Here is a 17,910-nt window from a genome sequence, read left to right on the forward strand (position 1 = left end):
CTTCAGAGGTCTTGTGGAGCCCATGCCTCAACGGGTCAGAGCTGTTTTGGCAGCACGAGGGGGAGCTACACAACCTTAGGCAGGTGGTTTTAATGTTATTGCTGGACTGTGTAAGAACTGCAGCAAATTACAGTAATGTCTCCATCCTGGAGGTTCAGTCTTACTTCCTGTTGTCAATGGACCATTATTAGGACTGGGATTAGCGTTGACCATGAAGTGTTTACACTTCGAGGCCGGTAAAAGTAAAATATTTCTGCTGGCAATAGCAAGTGCCGGTATTTTTGCATTATAAGACCACACTTGTGCCGTCAAGTTACATCCTATTTGGATTGGATACTCCTCCTTTGCCAGGCCACCCAGTCCTAGGAAAGTCAGCAGCGTCATGACTAGTGAAAAGTGTGAGACTGGCACTGGCGCAGATTGCAGTGCTCAGGCTACTTCCTGTGAGTAAATATGCCACACACTATGCATTTAATAAATGAATACAATATTAACTATATAATATTTCATATCTTTGAAACCAGAATTGGAGTTGGTACATTTCTACTGACTCTCACTCCACCCAAAACTGATTTCACGACTTCGACTCCACAGCCCTAGAATTCACACTGCCGGTTTTGTGGTTTTTTTTTGTCGCCGTTTGCGCAAAATTGCATCATAAAACACGACAAAAAACCATGTATAAATACACCCTAAACCTTAACAGTATTTTTAGGTGGAAAAGGTTGGAAACCCTAACTGGGTTCCTTCAGTAAGATACAAATGAAGGAACTGGAGTTTGATGGAGCTGAATTTTAGCCTCCCTCACCATAAATGTATTAAATGAATGTATGGTATATTAATATCACAATATTCTATTGTATGTGATTTTATACATTGTGTTCTTTTATTAGGCTGTTAAAGAGGCAAGAAAAATCTACACCGATGCTTATAACAACTTTATAAATCATAAAGGGGAAAACTCAACTTTACAGGATTTTCACACTTTTGTAAGTATTGACTTTGTTCAATTTGTCTCAGCTAATTATAATGATATCAGACCTAAGGGGTCGCATTGGTATCAGTTGTGACCATGTTTTAAAGTTTAGGGTGCTCATAGGCCCCCCCTGCTACTGTTCCCTTTAAGCTCGCAGCTAAAAAAATTTACTATTTATTGTGACTACAACCCAAGTTTACTGGCCATGAGTGGCTTAGAAAGTGGCAACTAGTTTGAACATCATGTTGTATCTCTCGGAGCAGTTGTCACTTCCCATCTACCGCATTTCAGTTTTCTAATATACTTTCTGAATCAACTCCTCATGGTTGTCAAAATCTCTGCTTGCTTTAATTTAGTGGGGACATCTATTGTTTAATTCCAGGGCATGCAAATCTTTCCTGGTGATATGATGACACAGTTTATGGCTTGTTACAAGACCATAGCTTGGACATTTGTAATTTTAAAGTTATTCTTTTCTTTATTCCATCCTCCTTTTACATTGCAAAAGGCACAAAGCGTGGAATGCATTTAAGAATTTGTTTCGTGGATACGTATACCGATTGGCTCAACCAGACTGTCCTGACCCCACTTCACGCACCCCCGGGGTCTATGTGGAGCTCTTCAGGCAGTTGAACACCTTCCTACTAGCCAATAAATGAGACTGGTTGAAAGTCTGTAGCTTTATTAACTGGTCGTAGGATTAGGGTAAAACTGAGGAACAAACAAGAATATACATGCCATTAGATTACAGCAATACATAAGAACAAGGCACATTGAATAAATGTACTACATATACAGGTAACAGGCTGACCTATATTAAGCTTATATACAATTAAACAGTATAGATAACCGTTATAGTACAGTATGAACAGTGTATGGCAGTACAAATACAGTATAGGACCATACATGGCTGACCATGAGGCTAGGCCGAGCTTCACAACTACACCAACTGATATATTACAGTCCCATGTAACAGAGTGAATACTGTCCTAACAGTATTCCTGTGGCTGCTGATAGCCAGTAATATAAACCATCTATCTGCTTACCGACTATACTTGGACGAGAGGGATGGAATGAATCAAAATGGTCTTCTCTCAGAGCAGATATAGAAGAGACTGCCCTTCTTCTTCCCAGTATGCTTTTCACCTTCTCATGGGTGGGGAAAACAAGAAATTACACAAAGGAGGAATTTACTAACACTGGCCACTAGATGGCACCTGGAGCACTAATTACTTGCATAGAAAATAACGTCACAAATCTCAGTCTATAACATTACGCCTATGAGCAGCACACAGACATTATTAGGGTATGTGCACACGCTAGCTGGCTTTTACGGCTGAAATGACAGACTGTTTTCAGGAGAAAACAGCTGCCTCGTTTCAGACGTAACAGCTCCTCCTCGCATTTTGCGAGGCTTGTCTGACAGCCGTAAATTTTGAGCTGTGCTTCATTGAGTTCAATGAAGTACGGCTCAAATTACGTCTGAAAGAAGTGTCCTGCACTTCTTTTGACGATGCTGTATTTTTACGCGTCGTCGTTTGACAGCTGTCAAACGACGACGCGTAAATGACAGGTCGTCTGCACAGTACGTCGGCAAACCCATTCAAATGAATGGGCAGATGTTTGCCGACGTATTGTAGCCCTATTTTCAGGCGTAAAACGAGGCATAATACGCCTTGTTTACGTCTGAAAATAGGTCGTGTGAACCCAGCCTTACATAGGTTGGAAAAAAACCAACACAGGTCCATCAAGTCCAACCTTTCTCACTCAATTACACGTCTTTCATTGCTAGATTAGTTATAGCCTTCAATGCGTTCAGTAAATAAATATCAAGTCTTTCTTTAAATGCTGACATACTATCTGCCATCACTACTTCTTGGGGTAGGGCATTCCATAGCTTGATCACTCTAACTGTAAAGAACCCTTTCCTATATTGATGTCTGAAACGTCTTTCTTCCACATGCAATGGATGTCCCCATATCCTTTGTAGAGTCCTCAGAAGGAACAGATCATGTGCTAGTTCTCTGTATTGACCACATATACTTATATACCTTTTAATAAGATCACCACTAAGACGTCTTTTTTCCAAGCTGAACAAGTCCAATTTTTCTAGCCTTTCATTATAAGCAACACCTACCATCCCATTTAATAATCTAGTCGTCCACCTTTGAACCCTCTCCAGTTCTCCAATATCCTTTTCACAATTTGGAACCCAAACCCGAATTTCATATTCAAGATGTGGCTTTACAAGGGATTTATAGAGGGGTACTATTAAATGTGATTTACACGTTTTTGTCTCTCTTTTTTTACACTCTAAAATCCTATTTGCTTTTTCAGCTGCTGCTTGACATTGAGTACTGCTGCTTAGCTTATTCGTAACCAGAATACCCAGGTCCTTCTCATGTTGCGTTATCCCAAGTTCTATTCCATTTAACGTTTATGCATTAATACCTTTATTGCAGCCTAGGTGCATTACTTTACATTTATCAACATTAAAATCCATCTGCCATGTTTTTGCTCATGCTGCCAGCTAATCTAGGTCTTTCTGTGAGATTTTAGAGTCTAGATGAATTTTAAGTATCCTACGAAGTTTTTTATCGTCACCAAAAACTGACACCTTGCTATTAATCCCATCCACATGGTCATTAATAAAGACATTAGAAAGAATTGGGCCTAACACCGATCCTGGTGGTACCCCGCTGCTGACTAAAGCCCATTTAGAGTAAGTTCCATTTTTAACGACTCTTTGTTTTCTGTCCCTTAACCAATTCTTTACCCATGTGTTTACCTGGTCCCCCAGTCCCTGTGTCTCTAGCTTCCGAACAAGACTGTTGTGTGAAACAGTACCAAATTATTTTGCAAAATCCAAATATCTGACATCAATCAGATTAGATTATTTGCCCTCATATACTTTTGCAGTTCATCTCTTAGAATACCCTCAAATATTTTACATACTACAGATGTCAAACTTAATTAACATTTTTTGCATAACACAGATGTCAAACTTACTGAATGGTTCCACCTTCTTACCCTTCTTAGATATTGGTACAACATTCTGTTCATATTTGCAGGCAAAATGTTGTGGGATTGAAGACCCAAAGAGTGCAGAAAATTTGAGAAACCTGTGCTTAGAGGAGCATAAGGAGCACAAGGTATGTTACATGCATGTTATTCCAGGTTTTAGCCAGTTACAAATCCAATGTTCTTTCAGTGCCTACAATTACTTAAATGATTTCTAAATGCATTTGTATGTTTTAATTTGAAGTATATTCCCTCATTCTAGTGCCTCACTGGTACTGTGCCCATGTTAAGCTGTGTTTTCAATCGGGAGAGCGGAATAAGCAGCTGCCAGACCCCCTCTGGCAGTGGCTTATCTCCCACAAGAACAATGGATTGAGCATATTGGAATATGCCCGGTGCTTCTTTCCCCCATTGGTGGAGGGTTTGGCCATCCCCATACACATTGGATAGTCTTGTTCTGCCGACTTTCCTCTGTGTATGGGCACCCTTATTCTCTTAGACATTCAGACACAAAAGGTGTAATAACTAAGCTCAGGAATAGCGGGTATAAGGCCTCATGCCCACGACTGTAGTGGTATGCCCGGCCGTGATTTGGGGCTCGGACGGCCGCAGTGTGTCACCCGCGAGCCGCCCGCAAATCGCAGGCCGTGCACATGGCCGCGTGCATTAATTTCTATGAGCCTGGACCGTAAAACACGGCCGTAATAAGACATGTCCGTTCTTTTTGCGGTGCAGGCTCCTGGGCCATGCACGGATCTTGGAAACCATGGCCGTGTGCATCGGCCCACTGAAATGAATGGGACCGCAATTAACCCGCAGATTTGCGGGTGAATTGCAGGCCGCAAAAATACGTTTGTGTTCATGGGGCCTAAGGCTAGTACTCCATAGTGACATGGTGTCATGTTATTCACGGTAAAAATGCAGCCTCAATGTTTCCTTATGGAAAAAAAGTCGTAAGCGTCCTGGCAACCATTGCAGAGAAACTGACTCATTTGGATTTTTGCAATGGTTGCAAGTTCACAGTGACTTTTCTCTCCAAAGGGAAATATTGAAACGTACAGTATTGCTAAGCCAACAATTTTACTGCAACTCACGGACAACTCCATGGAGCCCAAGCTTTATAGAAGGTGTTTTGATTATTTATTGAGCAATGTAGTGAAATATAATTTGCGTCACGTCTGTATCTGGCTTTTCACAGGACTGCCTGCAAGAGATTGAGAAGGTGCTAAATCACCATTTCCAGATTGTGGGAATACTTGCAGTTGCTACAGCGGGAATAACCGTGAGTATTGTGTACATGTTTAAAACATTATCAAACTCAAATACTTGAGACACCTGATAAATGCAATACAGCCACCATTAGGTACTACTGTAAATAAAATATAGAGCCGCAGCCCTTTTTCAGATTTTCATTTTAGTTTTTTCCTCCCCACCTTCCAAAAGCCATAACGTCTTTATTTTTCCGTAGAATGTCCACCATCCAGCAGCACCAGTCAGTGATATACACTACCGTTCAAAAGTTTAGGGTCACTTAGAAATTTCCTTATTTTTTGAAAGAAAAACACAGTTTTTTTCAATGAAGATAAAATTAAATTAATCAGAAATACACTCTATACATTGCTAATGTGCTAAATGACTATTCTAGCTGCAAACGTCTGGTTTTTAATGCAATATCTACATAGGTGTAAGGAGGCCCATTTCCAGCAACCATCACTCCAGTGTTCTAATGGTACATTGTGTTTGCTAACTGTGTTAGAAGGCTAATGGATGATTAGAAAACACTTGAAAACCCTTGTGCAATTAAGTTAGCACCGCTGTAAACCGTTTTGCTGTTTAGAGGAGCTATAAAACTGACCTTCCTTTGAGCTAGTTGAGAATCTGGAGCATTACATTTGTGGGTTCGATTTAACTCTCAAAATGGCTAGAAAAAGAGAACTTTCATGTGAAACTCGACAGTCTATTCTTGTTCTTAGAAATGAAGGCTATTCCATGCGAGAAATTGCCAAGAAACTGAAGATTTCCTACAATGGTGTGTACTACTCCCTTCAGAGGACAGCACACACAGGCTCTAACCAGAGTAGAAAGAGAAGTGGGAGGCCCCGCTGCACAACTGAGCAGCAAGACAAGTACAATAGAGTCTCTAGTTTGAGAAATAGACGCCTCACAGGTCCTCAACTGGCAGCTTCATTAAATAGTACCCGCATAACGCCAGTGTCAACGTCTACATTGAAGAGGCGACTCCGGGATGCTGGCCTTCAGGGCAGAGAAAAAGCCATATCTGAGACTGGCTAATAAAAGGAAAAGATTAATATGGGCAAAAGCACACAGACATTGGACAGAGGAAGATTGGAAAAAAGTGTTATGGACAGACGAATCGAAGTTTGAGGTGTTTGGATTACACAGAAGAACATTTGTGAGACGCAGGACAACTGAAAAGATGCTGGAAGAGTGCCTGCCGCCATCTGTCAAGCATGGTGGAGGTAATGTGATGGTCTGGGGTTGCTTTGGTGCTGGTAAAGTGGGAGATTTGTACAAGGTAAAAGGGATTTTGAATAAGGAAGGCTATCACTCCATTTTGCAACACCATGCCATACCCTGTGGACAGCACATGATTGGAGCCAATTTCATCCTACAACAGGACAATGACCCAAAGCACACCTCCAAATTATGCAAGAACTATTTAGGGAAGAAGCAGGCAGCTGGTATTCTATCTGTAATGGAGTGGCCAGCGCAGTCACCAGATCTCAACCCCATAGAGCTGTTGTGGGAGCAGTTTGACCGTATGGTACGCAAGAAGTGCCCATCAAGCCAATCCAACTTGTGGGAGGGCCTTCTGGAAGCATGGGGTGAAATTTCTCCCGATTACCTCAGCAAATTAACAGCTAGAATGCCAAAGGTCTGCAATGCTGTAATTGCTGCAAATGGAGCATTCTTTGACGAAAGCAAAGTTTGAAGGAGAAAATTATTATTTCAAATAAAAATCATTATTTCTAACCTTGTCAATGTCTTGACTATATTTTCTAGTCATTTTGCAACTCATTTGATAAATATAAGTGTGAGTTTTCATGGAAAACACAAAATTGTCTGGGTGACCCCAAACTTTTGAACGGTAGTGTAGGTGGGTGCACGTCCCAGGAGCCCGATCACTGCTCCCAGATCCTCAATATTCGTCCAATAAGAGACAACACTCCAATTTGTGATAGAAAAAACGACTTTTTATTAGCCCCTGTGCGACGTTTCGGCTCTTTACATAGAGCCTTTCTCAAGCATACAGTAGTGTGACTACTTTTAGTTAATCCCTTCCCACCGCAGCCCTTTTTCAGATTTTCATTTTCGTATTTTCCTCCCCACCTTCCAAAAGCCATAACGTCTTTATTTTTCCGTAGATATAGTACTATGAGGGCTTGATTTTTGCGGGATAAGATGTAGTTTTTCGTAGCACCATTTATTATGCCATATAATGTACTAGGAAACGGGAAAAAAAATATTTGTGGGGTAGAAAATGAAAAAAACCGATTCCTCCATGTTTTTTTGCGCGCCGTTTTTACGGAATTCAATGTGCAATTAAAACAAAATGTTAACTTTATTCTGTGGGTCAATACGATTACGGCGATACCAAATATATATAGTTTTTTCGATATTTTACTACTTTTACAAGTAGAAACCTAAGTGTAAAAAAGAACATTAATTTTGTGTCGCCAAATTCCGAGAGCCATTTTTTTTATTTTTCCGTCGATTTAAGTGGTACGAGGGCTTATTTTTTGTGGGATAAGCTGTAGTTTTTAATAATACCATTTTGGTGTACAGGCGACTGTATGATCACTTTTTAGTTCATTTTTTAGGTGAGCAAAAAATAGAGATTCTGGCGTTTACAATTTTTTTTTACGGCGTTCACCGTGCGGGTTAAATAATGATATATTGTAATAGTTCAGACTTTTACGGACGCGGCGATACTAATTAGGAGGCAGGGCTTAATAGGTGCACAAAAATGGCAGACCTGGGGGCCTTCATTAAGCCCTCAGGCAGCCATAGCAACCATCACCCCCCCCGCAATTGCATTGTGGGGGCGCGATGAGCTGTTAGAGGGGGTCACCCCTCTTTCTAATGATTTAAATGCTGCGGTCGCTATTGACCGCAGCATTTAACGAGTCAAACGAGCGGGATCGCGGTCGAGCACGATGCCACTCGTTACTCTGAAGTGTCGGCTGTAACAAACAGCCGACACCCGCATCGTATGGAGCGGGTTCACTCCATGAGCTCGCTCCATACTTCCCCCTACCCGACTTTGGCGTATGGATACGTCAAATGTCGGGAAGGGGTTAATAATGTAAATACATGAAATGTTGTAATATATGAAATATGGGGAAACTGGCTTCTTCCTCACCTTCCAGTAGCCTGTAGTTCATTTTTCCTTTCCGTAGGCTCTCTGTGAATGATCATAAACCTCCTTTATCACTATTAGGGTATGTTCACACGCTAGCTGTCATTTACGGCTGAAATGACAGCCTGTTTTCAGAAGAAAACAGCTGCCTCGTTTCAGCCGTAAATGCTCCTCCTCGAAATATACGAGGCGTCTGTGACGCTCGTATATCTTGAGCAGCTCTTCATTGAGTTCAATGAAGAACGGCTCAAATTACGTTGCAAAGAAGTGCCCTGCACTTCTTTGCCGAGGCAGTCAATTTACGCGTCGTCGTTTGACAGCTGTCAAACGACGACGCGTAAATTACAGGTCGTCTGCACAGTACGTCGGCAAACCCATTCAAATGAATGGGCAGATGTTTGCCGACGTATTGTAGCCCTATTTTCAGACGTAAAACGAGGCATAATACGCCTCGTTTACGCCTGAAAATAGGTCGTGTGAACCCAGCCTAAAGCTGCAGTCTCTCTGGAGTAAACTCATGATGTGAGAGGGGACAGCAGCAGTGGGAAATATACACTATTTGGACAAAATTATTGGGACACAACTCTCAATCAAGGAATTCAGGTGTTTCAGTCAGTTCCATTGCCACAGATGTATAAAGTCAAGCACCTAGCCATGCAGTCTGGCTTGTGAAAGAATGGGTCGTTCTAAAGAGATCACTGAATTTGTGTGTGGTACTGTAATAGGATGCCACCATTGCAGCAAGCCAGTTCATGAAATGACTTCCCTCCCAAATATTCCACGATCAACTGTGATTGGTATTATTGTAAAGTGGAGGTGTTTAGGAACCACAGCAACAAAGTGGCAGACCACGTAAAGTTACAGAGCGGGGTCGTCGAGTGCTAAGGTGCATAAAAGCCGCCAACACTCTGCTGACTCAATAACTGGTTCCAAACCTCCTCTGTCATTAACATCAGAACAAAAACTGTGCCCGGGAGCGTCATGGCTTGGGTTTCCATTGCCTAGCAGTGCTTGCCAGCCTTATATCACCAAGCACTATGCCAAGCACCCATTGGAGTGTTGTAAAACATGCCAGCACTGGATGCTGGAATACTGCAAACGTGTTCTGTGGAGGGACAAACCACGCTTCTCTATCTGGCAGTCTGGGTTTGGCAAATGCCAGGAGAATGTTACCTGCCTGACTGCATTGTGCCAACTGTAAAGTTTGGTGAAGGTGGGATAATGCTACGCAGTTGTTTTCCAAGGGTTGGCCTAGGCCCCTAAGTTCCAGTGATGGGAAATCTTAATGCTTCATCATAAAAAGACATTTTGGACAATTCTAGCTTCCAACTTTGTGGGAACAGTTTGGGGGAGGCCATTTTCTGTTCCAGCATTACTATGCCCCAGTGCACAAAGCACGGTCCATAACTGCATGGTTGGGTGAGTTTGGTGTGGAAGAACTTGACTGGCTTCACAGAGGCCTGACCTCAACCCCATCATGAACTACATTGGAGATTGCGAGCCAGTCCCTCTCTCCCAACATTAGTGTCTGACCTCACTAATGGTCTTCTAGGTGAATGGGCAAAAATTCCCACAGACACACTCCAAAATCTTATAGAAAGCTTTCCCAGAAGAGCAGAAGCTATAAAAGGGGGATTTACTCCATATTAATTATTACGGATTTAGAATGGGATGTCATAAAAGCTCCTGTAAATGTAATGGGTAGGTGTCCCAATACTTTTGTCCATATGGTGTATAATTGGTCACATAGCACAGCTCCACAGCGCAGCAACAGGAAGAGCCCACCAACTCTTCATTATTTATGTAAATATATTTTCTTCATAACATTGCTAAGGGTAGAAAAAAAAACAAATATGCAGATTATTCAAACAATTTCTGGCTGCACTACATCTAATATACATCTACAGTTGCCTAATAAGGGTAAGTTCACACAGAGTTTTTTTGTTCACGTTTGTTGACGCGGAAACCGTGTTGGAAAACGCGCCCAAAAACTTCCAAAAATGCCTCCCATTGATTTCAATGGGAGCTGGGGGCGTTTTTTTCCGGGAGCGGAAAAACCATCTCGCGGTAAAAAGAAGCCACCTGCCCAATCTTCGGGCGTTTATGTCTCTGACCTCCCATTGACATCAATGGGAATCAGAGAAAGTGTATTTTGCTGCGTTTTTTGCCCGGGAAGCTCAATGGCCGCAGGCGAAAATCGGCGTGCAGGCAGAGCAAAATCTGCCTCAAAATTCCAAACGGAATTTTGAGGCAGATTTTCTGCTTGCAAAAAACTCAGTGTGAACCCAGCCTAAGACATTTGTGTTTTTTTTTTTTTGTAACGATAGGTATGTTTTAAATAAGGAGCTTGAACATAAAATATGTTGACAGCAAAGTTTTAATAAAGTTACATCAATTCTTAATTCCTATCGACAAATATTTAGCTGATGCTACTTCTAGCACTGGAAAAAACGTAAATCATCTTGGTGGCAGGTTGCCTGTGGCAGGACAGTTTTACAAGTTACTACCTCTATGGTGTCTAATTTAAACATACGATACATATTATACACATGCTATATTTTTTACTTTTCTTTTTGTAATGATTTCCCTAAACATTTATATCCAAGTAATCTCGTAACCTCAATTGTGTGTTCACAGCTTAGACAATTCTACGTCTATGAACGCTCATCTGTAAAACCCCCTTAAGTATGAAGCCCGCAGGAGTAAGATGCGCTTAATTTATTAAGAGGTGCATGCCTCTTAATAAATTTGTTGCATCTTGTACAGTCTATGCACTAAGAAAGCGAAATCCACACCAGTTGCAAGCTGGCGTAGATTTTCACATATAATTTAAGCCAATTTCTGGTGTAAATTATCATAATTGTGTTGGGCTGTTGTGCTTCCCACATTTTGCCGTATCCATAGAACAAATGGATGACACGGGCTCAGAAGTTGAGTCTGTGTCATCATCCACAGGCTGCCAACTGCTGCTATGGCAACAGGAGGCCTAACAATGGCCTCCTGCTCTGCCATTACGGAAGCAGATTATGCCCCACCCGGAGGCGGAGCCTAATCGGCTTGCTGTCAGTACATTGCACTACATAGGTTGTGCAATGTATTCAGGGAAAAAAACTGACAGTTGGCCTTCAAGTCCCCTAGTGGGACTAAAAAACATTTATAAATAAAAAAAAAAAAAGTTGTAAAACCGCCCTTTTTCCGTAATCAAGTCCTTTATTATTGAAAAAAAAAAAAGCCACAAATAAACATATTTGGTATCGCCGCAACCGTAACGGCCTGAATTATAAAAATATTATGTTATTTATTCCACGCAGTGAACAGCGTAAAAAAAACTTCTAAAACAATGCCAAAATTTCAGTTTTTTGGTCACTTTGCCCTACAAAAATTGAAATAAAAAGTGATCAAAAAGTTGCATGTATCTAAAAATTGCACCTATAAAAACTATAGCTCGTCTAACAACCCCTCATACATCTCAGTCGATGAAAAAATAAAAAAAAGTTATGGTTCTCACAACATGGCGACAGAAAAAATACATTCTTTTTACAAAAGCTATTTTATTGTGCAAAAAGTTGTAAAACATAAAAAAGTTGTATAAATTAGGTATCGCTGGAATCATACTGACCCGCAGAATAAAGTTAACATGTAGTTTATAACGCGTGGTGAACGCTGTATAAAAAAAACTATGCCAGAATTGCTGTTTTTTTTTTGTAACCTTGCCTCCCAAAAAAATAGGATAAAAAGTGATCAAAAAGTCGCATGTACCCCAAAATGGTACCAATAATAAATACAGCTCATCCCACAAAAAAACAGTCGTCATGCCACTACGTCTATGAAAAAATAAAATTAGTTAAGGCTCCAATAAGTCAAGAAATAAAAAATATGCAGTTGTGCCGGTCCGAGGGGAACATTTCTTCTGTTTCAAGAGGCGATTTATCAAGGCCCTAAAATTAGGGAACTAGGAAGGGGAGGACCCAAACATATCTGCTGGAAGCGAGGGCGCCCGTATTCTACCAGGACAACACTTCCTAGCAAAATTCCCCAAACTGCAAAGGTGCAGAGTGTGGACCAAAAGGGGAATAAGAAAGGACATCATTTATCAGTGCGACACCGGCCTGTGCATAAATGATTGCTTTACAGCGTAACAAATATCTATGGATTATTTCATTGTTTTTTTTAACCCATTATTATACCACCACACTATGCCCCTGATGTATTCTGCCCATCTTACATATGCCCCCACATTATAAACTGAAATACAAGTAAAACTCCAAACTAAACTACTACCAAGCAAAGTCCACGCTCCAAAAGCCAAATGGTGCTCCCTCCCCTCTGAACCCTACAGTATGAACAAATAGCGATTTACTTCCACATATATGGCATCGCCAAACCAGGAAGAACACATTTAAAAAATTTTGGGGTGTGTGTCTCCAGTGGCACAAGCTGGGCATGACATATTTGCCACTGAAATGTCATATCTAGGGAAAAATTAATGCCTTTGAGGGGTGTAGTTTCCAAAATGGGGTCACTTCTCAGGGGTTTCTTTTATTATTTCACATCAGAACCTCTGCAATTGTGAACAAATACTTTGTAAGTCGCCAAATTAGGCCTCAATTTCTCATGGTACTCTACACTCCTGTGCCCTGTCGATTGTCCAGGCAAAATATTAGTGTCCCATGTAGGGTGTTTGTAAAAACGGGAATCACGGCATAATATTTAGAGAGCTGTCTTGTAATAGTGGCACAAGCTGGGCACCACATATTGGCATATCTATGGAAAAATTCCCATTTTCACTCTGCAACATCGAGGGCACACTAATTTCTGCAATGCTAACATGCTTACTACACCCCTAGGTGAATACCTTGAGGGGTGTAGTTTCCAAAATGGAGTCACTTCTGGGGGGTTTCCACTGTTTTGGTCCTTCAGGGGCTTAGCACCCAGAAACCAATCCAGTAAAATCTGCACTCCAAAAGCAAAATGGTGCTCCTTCCCTTCTGAGCCCCACTGTGTGTCCAAACAGCAGTGTATGACCACATATGGGGTATTGCCGTACTCGGGAGAAATTGCTTTACAAATGTTGGGGTTCTTTTTTTACTTTATTTGTTGAGAAAATGAAAAATTTTGAGTTAAAGCTACGTCTTATTGAGGAAAAAGTTTTTTTTTTATTTTCACTGCCCAATTCTAATAAAATCTATGAATCACCTGTGGGGTCAAAATGGTCTCTACACCCCTCAATGAATTCCTTGTGGGGTGTAGTTTCCCAAAATTTTTTGGGGATGTTTGCTTTGTTTTGGCATCACAAGACCTCTTCAAACCTGACATGGTGCCTAAAATATATTCTAATAAAAAGAAGGCCCCAAAATCTACTAGGTGCTCCTTTGCTTCTGAGGCCTCTGTTTCAGTCCATTAGCACACTAGGGCCACATGTGGAATATTTCTAAAAACTGCAGAATCTGGGGAATACATTTTGAGTTGCGTTTCTCTGGTAAAACCTTCTGTTGTACAGAATTTTTTAAATTTAATATAAATTTCTGCAAAAAAAATAAATTGGTATATTTCACCTCCACTTTGCTTTAATTCTTGTGAGACACCTAAAGGGCTAAGAAACTGTCTAAATGCTGTTCTGAATACTTTGAGGGGTACAGTTTTTTAAAATGTGGTGACTTATGGGGGTTTGTATTGTATAGGCCCCTCAAATTCACTCAAGAACTGACCAAAATAGCCGCCACACAGCTTAGTACAGTAACACATGATTGTAGTGAGCGGGGCTGCGGCTGTGAAATACAGCCATTGCCCCGCTCCTGACAAGTCCGCGTGAGGTGATGCGGCCAGCGCTGCACTAATGAGCGCCGCACTGAAGAGAGAGAACATGGTAGTCGCACTTCAAAACACCCCCATATTCTGTCTAAGGTGGCGGCGATCATTAGTGCCGCGCCGGCTGCATCACCTCATGCTGACCGCGTACGCACATTTGTCATGAGCAGGGCAATGACTATCACACAGCCGCGGCCCCGCTCTAACGGCGGAGATCAGAGGAACCTCTGACTTCTGCCGCTATTCCTGTGAATGCTGCTATCAAAGCTGACCGTAGCATTCAAGGGAAAAATGAAAAGGGGGATGCCCCTTGGATCGCGTCACAGGGAATCCCTGTGACGCGATTAAGGGGCATACCATATATGGGCAGACAGCCCAGGGTCAATTGAAGGACCCCAGTGCTGTCTGACCATATTTCCTGTTGTTAGGGCATACTTAGGTATGTCCTATCAACTGCCTGTGTACACAGGCTAACATACTGGTATATAGATGTATTAAAGTTTAAAAATTAAAAAAATAAAGTAATGTTAAATTAAAAAAATACATATACACATTTTTTACAATGAATATTAAAAGTCTCAATACATAAATTATACATATATTCTGTATCGGCGCGGCCGTAATAACCTGCACAACAAATGTATAGCTTTCTTTCACTTATTAACGTGAGGCACGAGGTGTTATAAATGTTCTATCTCTATGTACCTCACATTAATAGTAATTAACCGCATCATGCACCTCACACATTAACCCAATGTTGTCCATTATGACTGGGAAACATGATGGGGTTAATTACTATTAATGTGAGACACTTAGGGTATGTTCACACGTGCACGTCCGTTACGGCTGAAATTATGGAGCTGTTTTCAGGAGAAAACAGCTCCTGAATTTCAGACGTAAATGCATGTGCGGGCGTTTTTCGCAACGTCCATTACGGACGTAATTGGAGCTGTTTTTCAATTGAGCCAATGAAAAACGGCTCCAATTACGTCTCAAGACGTAACATGCACTTCTTTGACGCGGGCGTCTTTTTACGTGCCGTCTTTTGACAGCGGCGCGTAAAAAAACTGCCTGTGTGCACAGAACATCGTAACCCCACTCATTTCAATGGGCAGATGTTTGCCGACGCTTTGGAGCCGTATTTTCGGACGTAATTTGAGGTGTAAAATGCCAGAATTACGTCCGTAAATAGTGCGTGTGAACCCAGCTTTAGAGGTTAAAAATTCATCACACCATGTGCCTCATATCAGAAAATAGAAGAACTTCTTTTTTTTAAATTATTATTATTGTTGGCAAAGTATCGTTTTGGTATCGAGAACCGCAATACTACACAAAGTATCCGTATCGACGTCCAAATTCTGGTATCGTGACAATCCGGCCACAGTATAAAGTCCCCAAAGTATAATGCCCCAATAGGCACCCCCACAGTATATCATACTCCTATAGTACCTCTCCACACTGTATAATGCTAATTTCCTCCCCAGATTGTTACCCCCCCACACACAGCATAATGCCCCTATAGTGCCACCCACACACAATATAATGCCACCCACACACAAACACAATATGCCTTCAAAGTGCCACACTCACACACAGTATAGAGCCCCCATAGTGCCCCCCCCCCACAGTATAATGCCCCCTGAGGACCCTAAACACAGTATAATGCCCCTATAGTGCCTCTCCACACAGTATTATGCCCTAATAGTAGCTCCCACACAGTATAATGCCCCCATAGTAGCTCCCCACACAGTATAATGCCCCCATAGTACCTCCCCACACAGTATAATGGCCCCATAGTGCTACCACACAAAGTATAATACCCCACCATAGTGCCCCCACACAGTATAATGACCATGTTACCTCCCCAAACAGTATAATGCCCCCATAGTGTCGTCCCCCCCATTGTATCATGCCCCCATAATGCCTCTCCACACAATATAATGCTCAGTGCCTCCTCACAGTATAATGCCCCATAGTGACCCCCCACACTGTATCATACCCCATTGCGTCTTCACACTGTATAATCCCCCCACTGCCTCCCCACAGTATAGTGCCCCACACACAAAGCATAATGCCCTCATTGTGCCCTCCACATACAGTATCATGTCCCCCATAGTCCATTTAATAGTATAATGCCCCCCATAGTGCCCCACACACAGTATAATGCCCCATAGTGCCATTTATCTAACCCCACCCCCAAATCCCTGTTAAGACACACTGAGGTTAGCCCACACCATATAGGTTAGCCCACTCCGTATAATGCCCCCATAGAGACTCCCCACAGTGTAATGCCCCCATTGTGTCTTTCTACAATATCATACCCCCATAGCTCTGGGCTATGGGCATTATATTGTGCAAGTGTGGGGGGCATTATTCTGTGGGGAGGCACTATGCTGGGCTGTGGGAGGACACCCCACAGCCCTTCATAGTGCCTCCCCACCGCATAATGCCCCCATAGTGCCCCCCACACAATATAATGCCCAGATAGTTCCCCCCCACACAGTATAATGCCCCATAGTGCCTCTCCACTGTATAATGCCTCCATAGTGCCTCCCACAAACAGTGTAATTCCCCCACACACAATATATTGCCCCCATAGTGCCTCCTTAAAATAATAAAATATATACTAACCTACCCTCGTTCCCACAATGAATGGAGATCCCTCAACACGTGTAAGCTGGTTTGTGCTGTGCTGTGTGTGGCTTGGTGCAGACCTGCACAATGCAGTGACATCGTGGCAGGTTTCACAGTGTGAAGGGTCAAGTAGGGAGCTGACGGCTCCCTGCTCCTCCATTTGATTCAACTGTATCTGTGTCCTAAAGACGCAGGTACAGTTGAAACCGGGACATGCTGCCGGATACCCGGGACAGTGGAACACCGCCCGGAATCTGGGAGTGTTGGATCCGGGAAGGTTGGGAGGCATAGAAAAATATCAAGATATGGACTGCTAACAACCATGCACGACCTGTTTGACAAAAATATATTGTCCGCATCAGATAAACAGCATGATCATCTTTGAGAGATAGGTGAATGTCAAACACTTGACTTAGTCTATAAAACCCCACAGGTATTGCTAACCATCCTTCTACTGGGGAAACAAACAACTCAACACTATAGTTTTAAAGGGTGTGTAGCGGTCATGAAAATTTGAGCTAGAATGACAAAACTTGTCATCTGACATATGAAGTTGTGTTTTATGGACTGATTAGTGTAAATTTGAGATCTTTGGGAATAACTGAAGGTAGTATGTATACCGCTAAAGTAATGAAACAAATCTGCAACCACCAGTCAAGTATGGTGAAGAATTTGTACAAATTTGGAGATTTATTACATTACCTCGAGTTATTAATTTGTTTGTTGATTTGAAGGCACCACGACTGCTGATAGTACAAACACATTTTAAAGAGACACTCCGGATAAAACAAAACTTTCCCATGTGTACCATTATGGTTTTCCATGTGTCAGTCTCTCACCTGTTATATTTCTTGCTGCTGCTCTCTCTATATATCAGACTGGGATGGTTGCTTAGCAGCAGTGTGAATCAGGCTCAGTGACACGCTTTCTCTACTTGATTCTATGGAGATCTATGTGTCACCCATCACAGGCTTCAGCAGTTCCTGTACCACACTAGTTTTCCACAGGGGGGACAGAAACTTCTATCATCAGCTGTCACTGATACTTAGACAGGTTCCTGTCACACAGGTATAATATAGAAGAATATATT

The 17,910-nt window shown here is 42.0% G+C and overlaps 1 protein-coding gene and 1 long non-coding RNA gene across 3 annotated transcripts in view; one reads left to right on the forward strand and one right to left on the reverse strand.

Annotated features, from left to right (window-relative positions):
- The window catches only part of LOC142743271 (uncharacterized), a 165,573-nt gene extending 163,471 nt beyond the window's left edge, over window positions 1-2,102 (reverse strand). For both annotated transcript variants that reach the window (XR_012881530.1, XR_012881531.1), the window contains exon 1: window positions 2,023-2,102. This is a non-coding gene — a long non-coding RNA (uncharacterized LOC142743271). The remainder of the gene's footprint in view (window positions 1-2,022) is intronic.
- Window positions 1-17,910, forward strand: part of LOC142743270 (tetraspanin-2-like) — a 149,014-nt gene that overhangs the window by 119,032 nt on the left and 12,072 nt on the right. The window contains exons 5-7 of the mRNA XM_075853879.1: window positions 894-989; window positions 4,048-4,128; window positions 5,196-5,279. Coding sequence (XP_075709994.1) covers window positions 894-989; window positions 4,048-4,128; window positions 5,196-5,279 — 261 coding nt within the window. The remainder of the gene's footprint in view (window positions 1-893; window positions 990-4,047; window positions 4,129-5,195; window positions 5,280-17,910) is intronic.

The sequence above is a fragment of the Rhinoderma darwinii genome, chromosome 2 (genome assembly GCF_050947455.1).
Source record: "Rhinoderma darwinii isolate aRhiDar2 chromosome 2, aRhiDar2.hap1, whole genome shotgun sequence".
Lineage (NCBI taxonomy): Eukaryota > Metazoa > Chordata > Amphibia > Anura > Rhinodermatidae > Rhinoderma > Rhinoderma darwinii.